This window comes from Chaetodon trifascialis, chromosome 10 (assembly GCF_039877785.1).
Source record: "Chaetodon trifascialis isolate fChaTrf1 chromosome 10, fChaTrf1.hap1, whole genome shotgun sequence".
NCBI classification, from domain to species: Eukaryota; Metazoa; Chordata; class Actinopteri; order Chaetodontiformes; family Chaetodontidae; genus Chaetodon; species Chaetodon trifascialis.
The window spans coordinates 25,171,692-25,182,698 of record NC_092065.1 but is presented as its reverse complement, the minus strand read 5'-3'; the positions used below and the strand labels follow the sequence as shown (position 1 = coordinate 25,182,698).

Genomic DNA, 11,007 nt, shown 5'->3' with positions numbered 1-11,007 from the left:
CCTCTGTAATTGAAGGTTATTCCCTGAAAGCAAAGTACTCTTGACACACCATCACTGTCCACAACTCTCCAATTCTTTAACTCCGTCTTTAGATCAACATTCAATACTTTTGGTTCCATGAAGTCACTAAAGACATCATGACTTATGTTTACTGGTGAGCTAGTAATTTAATTAATTAATCAACAATTACCAATGTATACTGAGGACTATTAGAAATAACTTGGTTTTAAACTACCTGCACATTGTTGAGGTCACGTGGATTCCAGGGATTCGTCATCACCATCATGACAAGAAGCAGGTCCGAAGTCTACTTCAAAGTCTTCAAGAGATGCATGGACAGCAAGGGCAAGAGGGGAATGTGACTCCTCACCAAACAGCTGCTCTGCCTTTTGATTTGATGCAGGAAGTAAACAATCATCTTCAGATCCCCGCCTGCTCATGGGTTGACAGGTTTCACTGCCAATCATCAGAAGAAGGTGAATGCAGGGCCTCTGTGTTACGCATCATCTGATCTAAACCATCATGTCCACCATCCAGACTTTTTTGTAGATGCATATTCAGTTAATGTAGCAACTCAAAACCTTTTACACATTTCCATCAGCTTAAATGAATTTTAAATTTAATAAAACATACCTTTATTGTCTGGAACTCATCTTTAAAACTCCACCTCTGCATCCTCCGTCATTCAGTCTGAACTGACCTGCTGTGCTCTGCACATGTAACCCAACCTAAATGCCACTAGAGGTCACTGTGTCTACAGTTGAAGGTTATCCTTTTGCAGTCTTGGATTAAGTGTGGTTTAATTTAAGCCTGCTTTCTTAAATAAGTGTTCAAACTTATTTTAGTTCAAATTGTTTAGTTCTACTGATTTCACAGAGCCAAATGGGACACTTGCGACAGCTGGCATATATCTGGACAAACAAACTAAGCTTAATGATCAAACTGTTTTTTCTTACTGTGATTGAACATGCACAGAAGTGGAGAGAGAAGTGGGGTAAATATTCAGAAATTATATTGTCATCTCAACTATCAACTATCACATTTAATCTGCCATCAGTGCTACAATGCTCCTGTGTTGTAAGCACATACACTTTTCCAGACTTTTTCGTTCAGATACTGAGTCCAAGTCGGCCCCCATACCTCAAACACTGTACTAACATCAGTCATAACATCTCTCCATCTCTGCTTATAGTCTTTAAAGTAAGAGCATCATGGTCTCTTACCAGACAGGTAAGATCTACCTAAGAGACTTTTTGTTTGTTTGTTTTTGTGTCTATGTCCTCTTATGGCATCCGTAAGGCTGGGTATTTGCATTTTGCACATGGCCTCTCAGGCCTTTCATAAACAGCAAGTTAATGATGCTGCCTGGAACAAATTCTTTAAAAATGTGTTTATTGTTAGAGTTACGGTTACATTCAGAGACCACAGAGTGACAAACAAACATTATGGATAAATTTTGTGCTGTTAGGACCTCGTCTTTGATAATATTGCTTTGAGTGTGCTCTGCGCAAAGGTTAGATGCGCCACTATAGAGTAGGTATTTTGGACCACCCGATATGCCGTAGGAGGAAAGATGGCGACCCTGACGTTGGTTAGCCGTCCTGCGAGTGTCCTTCCGAAGATTTCAAGTAAGTAATGTCAAAAGTTAGGCGTTTGATAACGGCACGAACATGTTAGAGTATAATGTTGTGATTTCAGATATTTACAGATATGTCTTCCTAACACCGGCTCACACTTTGACCACACATTCAGCACGAGTGACCTTGCTAACAGGCTCGGCTAGTCACCTGCTAGCAAGGCTTTAGCTAGCTACTAACCAAAATTAGGACGTTTGAATTGTTCTAACTTAAGAATACCTGACCATGGGACCCCACAGCACTTTGTGGATAAGCTTTAGTAAATTACGGACATGCGTTGAGTCAGGCTGAGTTTTAGCCTTAAGCTAGCGGGCTACTGTGACGTGGTGTGTGTACAGTGACTCCAAACTGGCTCTTTTAACATTTGTAACGTTACAGAATTGAACATCACGCTGGGTTGTTATTCTGAAATGTATGACAAAAGTTTCCCATGTCTGACTGTCTGATCTGTTGATTTACAGTGACAAGCGTAGTAAATAACGACGTTGTCACTGATTTAGCACAGTGATACTGAGTATTTCCTGGATGCGTTGTAGTTCACATCAGCTGCTTTTCCTTATTACTGCATCTATATGTCTTCACTATTAGTCAACAGCTAATTTATAGTGTGTAGCCATAGAGTAAAACACAATGCATCTCAATAAAGAAATAGTGCTGTACAACACAACTGCAGTGGTATTAAGGACCACTTTATGTCGACAAAAGTTTGCAATTTAGAGAGTTGTTGATTCAACTGTTGTCTTTTTTTTGAGGTTGTAGTTTGTGGTGATGTGGAATTTGCACGATGTTGTGATGTAAACACAGATGTTTTTAATATCTGTCGTTACCATTTACGTCAACAAGGTTCAATTTCAGTAAGCATCAGTAACACCTGGCAGTATGATGCCGTGCAGTTAAAGAGGACCTGAGTGTCTGCGAAGAACACAAACAGAACATTATAACCATCAGAAAGTCAGGATCTGTTTTTCTTAGTTTTAGCAAGCTGTGCCTAACAAACTGGCGAGTGGCACATGACAATGCTGATCAAACGCTGCCTGTGTTCTCCTCTCAATAGGTAGCTGCTCCCCTGCAGTGTTTTCAGCTGCCTCTGTCACCACAGTCCAGCAGAGGAAGCTGCACCATGCTCTCATCCCCAAAGGGAAAGGAGGACGCTCCTCCTCCAGTGGCATAGCGGCAACAGTGTTTGGCGCCACAGGATTTTTGGGGCGATATGTGGTCAGTAGGCTGGGTGAGTTCATAATCATGGCGTGAATGCTGCTGTGAAGTTACAGGCACATTAATATTTACTCTGTATTCAGCAAATGTCTTTATTAGCTAGTATTAAATCTCTTATTCTGTGTCCCAATATTACACCCAAGATCTGATCACAGCTATGAGATAGGGGACTTACTCTAAAGCTGTTAAATGATAGCTAATAATAGGAACGATATCATAGCATAGATTTATGGAGCCACATGCTAACATACTTTGATTTTCGTCCAGTAAGTTTTGGTTCTTGATGGGGACACAGATATGATGGTGTCTGAGAGCAGTTTGCCGAGGGTGACTCAGCCTGTTTCAACCAAGACAGTAATTGATGTAGGAGACAGACACAAGATAGATCTCAGTGGCTGTCAGTTTATTAGCATCATGCAGGAAGAACTCAAAGTGCAGTCACACCACCTTCGTGCACTGTACCAAAAAGCCTCTTGGACCATCAAAGTCCATCTTGTTGGATTATTCAACATCATGGAACTGGGATGCACGTTTCTAATATGAATGTGAGGATAGCTTGAAAAACATGGACATAACTCTGTAACAATTTGTCAAGTCATCATAGCATTTTGCCAGTTTTGGTGCACTGAGCTTCTTCCTTCTCTTGAGCACAAAGGGACTTGAACCCAGAATTGCTGCTTGCAGCCATATTTTTATTTTACTAGTGCTGTCAATTTCCAAGCTACTCACATAAAAACAATCCCCGTATTTGCTCATGTGTTGATGGTTTGCAGGTCGGATCGGCTCTCAGATCGTAATCCCTCACCGCAGTGATCAGTATGACCTCATGTACTTCAAGCCCATGGGTGATCTTGGACAAATTGTTTTCCTGGTAAGGTGCAAACAGACAGGCACCTTTCAGAAATGTTGCAATAATGATGCATGGTGGAATTTTTAACCTGCGTGTTCATTTTAAGGCTTAAAAGCAAATGTATTGTCACTATTCTTTCATGCTACAGGAGTGGGATGCCAGGAACAAAGACTCCATCAAACGGGCTTTGGAGCACTCTAATGTTGTCATCAACCTGGTGGGCAGAGAGTGGGAGACGAGGTATGGACAGGAAAAATGACGTAAAGCATCTGATTAATGTCATATTGTGTTGTTCTGACTTGTAGGTCTAGAAATTGTAGGTAAGCATTCACATGCAAGTATTTTCCTCTTTTTGTGGAAAGGAACTATCGCTTCGAGGACGTCTTCGTGTCCATCCCTCAGCAGATTGCCAAAGCAGCCAGAGAGGCCGGCATCACAAAGTTCATCCACATGTCTCACCTCAACGCTGACATACGCAGCCCGTCCAAATACCTGAGGAACAAGGTCGAGCGCTGTTTCTCCACACGCTGCACATCTCTCTTTCTCTGTCAGACTAGTGTATCTCTGCCTCTGTTGTACAGTGTATGCATGTTTAAGACGGCCTATATCACAGGGTGAAGAAGGTGTGTATAATGTCCCTTTGCAGGCTGTTGGAGAGACTGCAGTGAGAGATGAGTTTCCTGACGCCATCATCATGAAACCCTCGGAGATGTTTGGGAGAGAGGACAGATTCTTTAACCATTACGCAAGTAAGACAGTTGCTTGTGTGTGTGAAAGTGGTCACAGAGTGTAGGCCGACACGTCAGACCTTGAGTGATGGGAATGTGACACAATATGTTGTTGTGTATTTCTTGCCCTGCTGTGGCATCGCTTGTTCTGTGTATTCACTGCACTGTCGTCTCTTCATCAGCTTCTACAAGCACAAGTGGAGCTGAATTTCTTTTGGCCACTTGATGGTTTCACAGTGTTGAAAATGTCCCTGTTTGTTAGCACGAGTTTCAGCTAAGTAGTTAAAATGTCACGTGTGGCTTCTTCCTCGTTCAGACATACGCTGGTTTGGCCGTGCTGTTCCACTCATGTCCATGGGGAAGAAGACTGTGAAGCAGCCTGTTTATGTAAGTTTTTTTTAAAGGATGCAGCTATTCCAATATTTTCCCTTACAATGAATTCAGACTTCCTGTAATCATTTCTCAAATTTGAACAGTAGTGTGACTGGTAGTAATAACTAGTGATGGCGAGATGAAGCTTCTTGAAGCCTTGAAGTCTTCCAGCCAAAAGGTTCACAAAAAGGTTAATTTCTCGAGGCTTCATGTGCACACAAACCCCCCTGCTGGTCAAAGACTGTTAAACAGACAGATATATCACAGGTAGTGATGGGTGGTACTGTGCCGACGCTTCAGAGAGGAACCTGTAAACTATAGGTAATTGTAATTGTAATTTTATCAATTTGCAATACACTTAAGACCGTCCTGCAACAGTACAACCATGGGAAATAAATCAATTAATCTTAATAAATGCATTTCATGTTTATCAATAAATCATTTTGTCAATGTTTAAATAACTCATAATGTAAGCGGAACACTTGTTTTCAAACCGTTGCAGTGTTTTAACAAGGTAAGGCGGACGTGCTTGTGAACATGAAGAGGGCAGTGGATTTGATTGTGCAGCTTAAGGACTTCATTCATTTTTATTCAGAAACAAATGATGGACTGAGTCCAACACATTCCCCTCATTATTTTCATGCAAAGCACGAAAAATGTCTCAGCATGGATGAGGTGTTGTTGTTGTACCCCAGTTCTTTAGCACACAGCAAACACTTCACCTTGGACTAAAAGAAAAGACAGTGAAAAATATAATTTAAAAAAATATAGTACATTGCATAACAAACATAAAACACAAGTAATAATGTTACTGAAAGTGGACTTATAGATCAAGATGTTCCCACACGGGGAAAACTTTCTCTTTCTCACAGGCTCCAGCAAAATGCTCCTCTATTTCACACACAAGCCGAGAAATCGCCAACACTAACCCACCAAGTGTGAGCGGATCCATTGCGGTATATAAATCGTACCAATACTCGAACCAGTTCCTGAATCAGCGAAGCTTCGAACGTCATCAGTGACGTCATTTACCTTAAACACGTCGATACGTCCTTCACTAAACACTTCCAGGATTTCTCGACACACGCTCCGAAGCGTCGGCCCGGTACGACCCATCACTAGTAATAACATTCTCTCACTTTGTGTGGTTGTTTACGATGAAGCCAGGCTTGTGAGTACAGCAGAAACTGATTAGCAGCTCCGCAGGGCTGATTCTGTGTTTGGTGCCTAACTGAAGCTGTGATTGTGACATGAACCTGCCTAAACTGCCTCTTCTCACCTTCAGGTGGTGGATGTTGCCAAGGCCATTATCAACGCTGTCAGAGACCCCGATGCTAATGGAAAGACATATGCATTAGTTGGGTAGGTTGTCAAAAACTGTGCAGATTGGACAGATAAAGCACAAATAGAGATTTAGATTCATAGCAAAGATTGTGAAAGTCATGACTGTTGTTAACTCACAGGAGTATGTGTGTACGGAAACTTTGAGTTAGCGTGTGTTGGTCTGTCGTTCATGCCGTGGATTTGAATCACTTGTGAGCGCAGATTGACACGATGAAAACTAATTTGTTTTTGTCTTGTTTGCTCTTCTTGTCTAGTCCCAACCGGTACCTCCTTCATGACCTGGTGAAGTACATCTATGCAGTGGCACACAGGCCATTTGTGCCCTACCCCCTGCCCCGCCCGCTCTATCAGTAAGTGCTCTAAATCTGTTTCTCCGGAGGCAAATCATCTGTCATGTAACCACTTCAAGCATTCAGCCACACCAAAGGCATGTTTTCAAACAAAACAAAGAGGATGGTTGAAAGTCTGCCAAGTCTACACCCATGTGTGCGCACAAATAACTCCCTTGAGTTTGGGTAGTGTCTAGTGTCTTTGGGTTGTTGTTTCTCACACGCCCCATGTTGGTGGTGTACATGTGCTGACGTAACGTATTTTACAGACATTGAAACTCATCTAAATGTTCCTCTACAGAGCCACAGCTAATCAAAAACTGTCCAGGGGTCTCTTGGGTGCAGTTGCGATGTACCTCTGTGCAGTCATTTGACAGCTTCTGTTTTTTCTTTTCAGCCTCTTTGCTCAGTTTTTCGCAATGAACCCGTTTGAGCCCTGGACGACCCCAGACAAAGTGGAAAGGGTAAGAATACCAAGATTTCGGTCGAACTTTTAAAGTAGAAGTTTTGAGAATTGCACCACTAACTGTGGAGCCTCTGCAGCCAACATTGTGCCAATTACACTTCTGTACTGCGCTTTTATTTTCCAGTTTCACACAACAGACATGAAGTACCCAGGACTTCCTGGCCTGGAGGATCTTGGTATCACTCCTTTCACCGTAGAGCAAAAGGCTATTGAGATTCTGCGCCGCCACCGCCGATTCCGTTACCTGGAAGCTGAGGTGGTTGAGGCAAAGCCAGCCAAGACTGTCAACTATTGAACTACGCAGCAACTTCCCAACATCACACGGACAGCCAGGGGATGTCCGTACCTCTGATTGCTCTTTAACTATATTCTGTACATAAATAAAAAAGATGTCCTCTAAGGGTCCTCTTGTCTTGAGCGTTCTTGTTTGTTGCATTTGGTTTTCATTACACATGACTTGTGATGTGACAGTGATGAATACTCTCTAATTCTTCATTATTAGCCCGTTGGACTTTTACATTTTGTTGTTTTGCTACACTTGAATGATGGTTGTTGAATTAATGAGCAGAAACACTCACACACAAGGTGTGATGTCATGCTGTGATGATGCTAAACCGCGCTGCAGTATGCAGGAAAACAGCCACTTATATTTCCATCAGGACAACAGTAAGCTTTAAAATATTAATGGCCTCATTGGGAGGTCAAGTTTAGGTTCTGATTATGTTGCCAATGATATGCTGTGCTTTAGTAAGAGATACTGATCCACATAGAGTCCAGGCAGTCATTGATGCTAAAGACTGGAATTGAATTGTAATTTGGACCCTGATTACATCCACTGTGATTTGATATCATAAAACATGCTCACATCAAACTAGGATAGAGTATGTTTTGCAGGCACAGTAAACAGGCGAATCTATATATAGACATCTGCTAAGGGCCAGAATAATTGTACCTTTTTTACTCTTAATAAACATCATTATTTGCATGACTCTGAGTTTGAGAGCAGACAAATGTTTTCCAGAAGGATTCACAGATCTTCACATGATTGAACAGACCCTGAACACGCTGGGTGAGTACCAATCCAGCCCCATAAAGACTTAAAGGTCTGGCTTCATAATGTTATTCCAGTGGATTTGGAATTAAGTAAACCTTTCAACAAATACCTGAATTTTTACAGGTAAAAGTAGTTGAATAGGACAACATTTTCAGGGGTAACTCCACCAGCAAGAGCTGCAAAGCTGAAAGAGATTGCAGAGTTAAAATCATTTAACAGCAAGGAAATCACCTTGAAATTTTAAAATCTATAATTATACATCCAACGCCATCCTTATGATCTCCATAAGAACAACTGTTTTGACTGGCTTTGTGGATGTGGTCATTGACCAACTACTCAGCACCTGCTCTTCTGGACCTCCCTTCATCACATTATGAAGAACTTCCATTGCTCCTCAGTGATAAAATAACTTCACTTTCAGCCAGCATTGCTGCTCTGTGTTGAATGTGATGTGATGTGATTCATCACAGCCTGGGAAGTGTGTGGAACAAGCAATATTTCAGACTGCTGTGACTGGGATGATAGTCACACCCTCACATAGTGGAGTTTTGGAGTTTGAGTTCTCCTCAGGGATTGGTTGTTTTCTTTGACTTTGTCCTAAAATCTGTGAGCATTTAGGAGCATCCAGCTACGTGAGATCAATGAAGCGCTTGTATTTGCGCATTCGAAGTAGGGCTATTGGAAAGTCTAATATTCTACCTTCCAGTCCAGTGTTTTATGTTCCCCCCTCCCAAGTGAGCCCCCATGTGTCCCCTGTGGCATATGACGGCAGAACGAAATACTTGAGATGCACAATCATTTCGATCAGTAAAGGTTGTTTTGCGTAACCACTGACGACCGTCTGCGTCTTGACTGCTCCGCCGTGGCTGTGGGGAGGAAGTGGAGAGGCTGTGCCTTGCTCCAGGATAGCTCTTGTGAGGGGGCACAGAAACCATGTGCACAGGATCTCAACCCTGCCATGAAGAGAAATGCCTTGAGGGTTGCAGAAATCTGGTTGGATGACAACAAGAATGTTCATTAGTGGAACCTTCCTCTTAAGGCTGGCACAGTGATCTATGGTCTATGTACAATATAGTACTTTATACAGAAGTGACCTAAATGAGTAGTAAACTGTGTTAATGAAATGCAAACATACTGAACCATCATATAATTATTCTGTATGGAAATACGATGTAATGACACAGTAGGGAAAAGTTGTTCAGCTTGTTGAGTCACACCTCAGCTGCTTGAAACCAAGTCTGACAGAAACAATGTGAATCTCAGTGCCTCCGGGTCATTAAGTGGTTTGAAGACGTATTGCAATCAACAGCAAACGCCCAGGAGTGTCACACTTTACTGTACTCAATGACTCCCGTATTTTGCATGAACGTTTTTTAACATTATGATCTTTGTCTGTAATCCAATGGTAGCAACTTGCCATGGTGGGAAAAAAGTATTAAAATAGAAAATTAAAAAGCTCCACTTCTCCACTGTTCATCAATACGCTCATTATGTTTAAAAGCCCTAATATTTTCACCAAATTGTGGCTAAATATACAATCTGTTGCCTTCACTGCTGCAGGAGCAACAGGCCTTTTTCACAGCAGTCAGTTTGACTTGTCACAGCAGGGGAAAGCACAGCTGCAAATAATAAAATGATTGATGGCTGAATTCCATTTAGGTGTGTCAGTTTCAACACACAACATCGTGACTTAGACACTTGGATAGAACGGAGCGTTTCCCTGTTTATTCAGTCAGCTTTAGAAATATGAGATTTCTCATTTAGATGAATTTAGATTTTACCAAAGGTTTGCATTGTCAGTGCACTGAATCATGGAAGTGATATTGCCTAAACTCAAGCAAAAAGCTCAAATGCATATCTTTCGAGTAGTAGCTGAACAGTTTTTCTGAGCCTGGACACATGGGACAGCCTCATGGGTTATGCTGCGATAATGTGGCATGTTGTGTTACTGTATTATCCATCCATCCATTTTCTATGCCGCTTATCCCTTTTGGGGTCGCGGGGGGGCCGGAGCCTATCTCAGCTGTCAACGGGCGGGAGGCGGGGTACACCCTGGACCAGTCGCCAGCCGATCGCAGGGCACAAACACACAACCATTCACGCTCACACTCACACCTAAGGGCAATTTAGAGTCACCAATCAACCTGATGAGCATGTTTTTGGTCTGTGGGAGGAAGCCGGAGTGCCCGGAGAGAACCCACGCATGCACGGGAAGAACATGCAAACTTCACACAGAAAGGCCCGACCCGGGAATCAAACCGGCGACCTTCTTGCTGTGAGGCACGCGCACTACCTGCTGCGCCACCGTGCAGCTTGTTACTGTATTAGTGAGCCTGAAAAATTAAACAGTCATTTAATGAGTTCTATCTTCACTGACACCGTAGATTTATCAATAGCACCTCCTGTGATGGAATATTACACTTGAAAAACATATAAAACACAATCGATGAGTGTTCATGTGGTGGTTGTACAGGCTCAAACAGAAAGCAAATAAAGAATATAATCCTTTATATAATATTTTATACACACGTAATTCTTAAAAATAATAGTAATAATTCTATATTATTATTACCAACTGTGTTAGCATGGCACTGACGTGTACAGCTGCAGAACACCATTCCTGAGAGCTATTCTGCAGACCACAGTCATTCCAGGAAACATCCTGCATGAATTTGATTCAGCTGCCGCAGGTAATCTAAAAAGTCAGGCAGAAAAACTGACATGATATTAATCGATCATCGGTTTAAATCCTAACTTATTTTGTCACAGATATAACAGTAACTGCAGCCTGGTTGATTTGGGCTGCGATCGTTCTCCCATTCTGCAGGACGTAAGGCCATAGCTGGCGACAATGGTGTTTTTTGAGACCTGTGTACAGTGACCAGTAGTGTGTCTTTAAGCTGCTACCCAGAGCAGGTGCCAGCATCATAAATTGTCAGATCCTATGCAAAGGTGCTTTAACATATTATTGAGTTACTAGCATTTATGCAACCCTCTCAGAAAGTCTCTCGT

The 11,007-nt window shown here is 42.2% G+C and overlaps 1 protein-coding gene across 1 annotated transcript; it reads left to right on the top strand.

Moving 5' to 3' along the window:
• The first annotated feature begins 1,562 nt into the window (after window positions 1-1,562).
• ndufa9a (NADH:ubiquinone oxidoreductase subunit A9a) lies at window positions 1,563-7,346 on the top strand. The gene is made up of 11 exons (XM_070973102.1): window positions 1,563-1,628; window positions 2,692-2,865; window positions 3,626-3,723; window positions 3,851-3,942; window positions 4,065-4,206; window positions 4,349-4,451; window positions 4,747-4,817; window positions 6,088-6,164; window positions 6,401-6,496; window positions 6,873-6,939; window positions 7,066-7,346. Exons 1-11 carry the CDS (start codon window positions 1,574-1,576, stop codon window positions 7,234-7,236), a joined length of 1,146 nt encoding a protein of 381 aa, XP_070829203.1. The 5' UTR covers window positions 1,563-1,573; the 3' UTR covers window positions 7,237-7,346.
• Window positions 7,347-11,007: the final 3,661 nt, after the last annotated feature.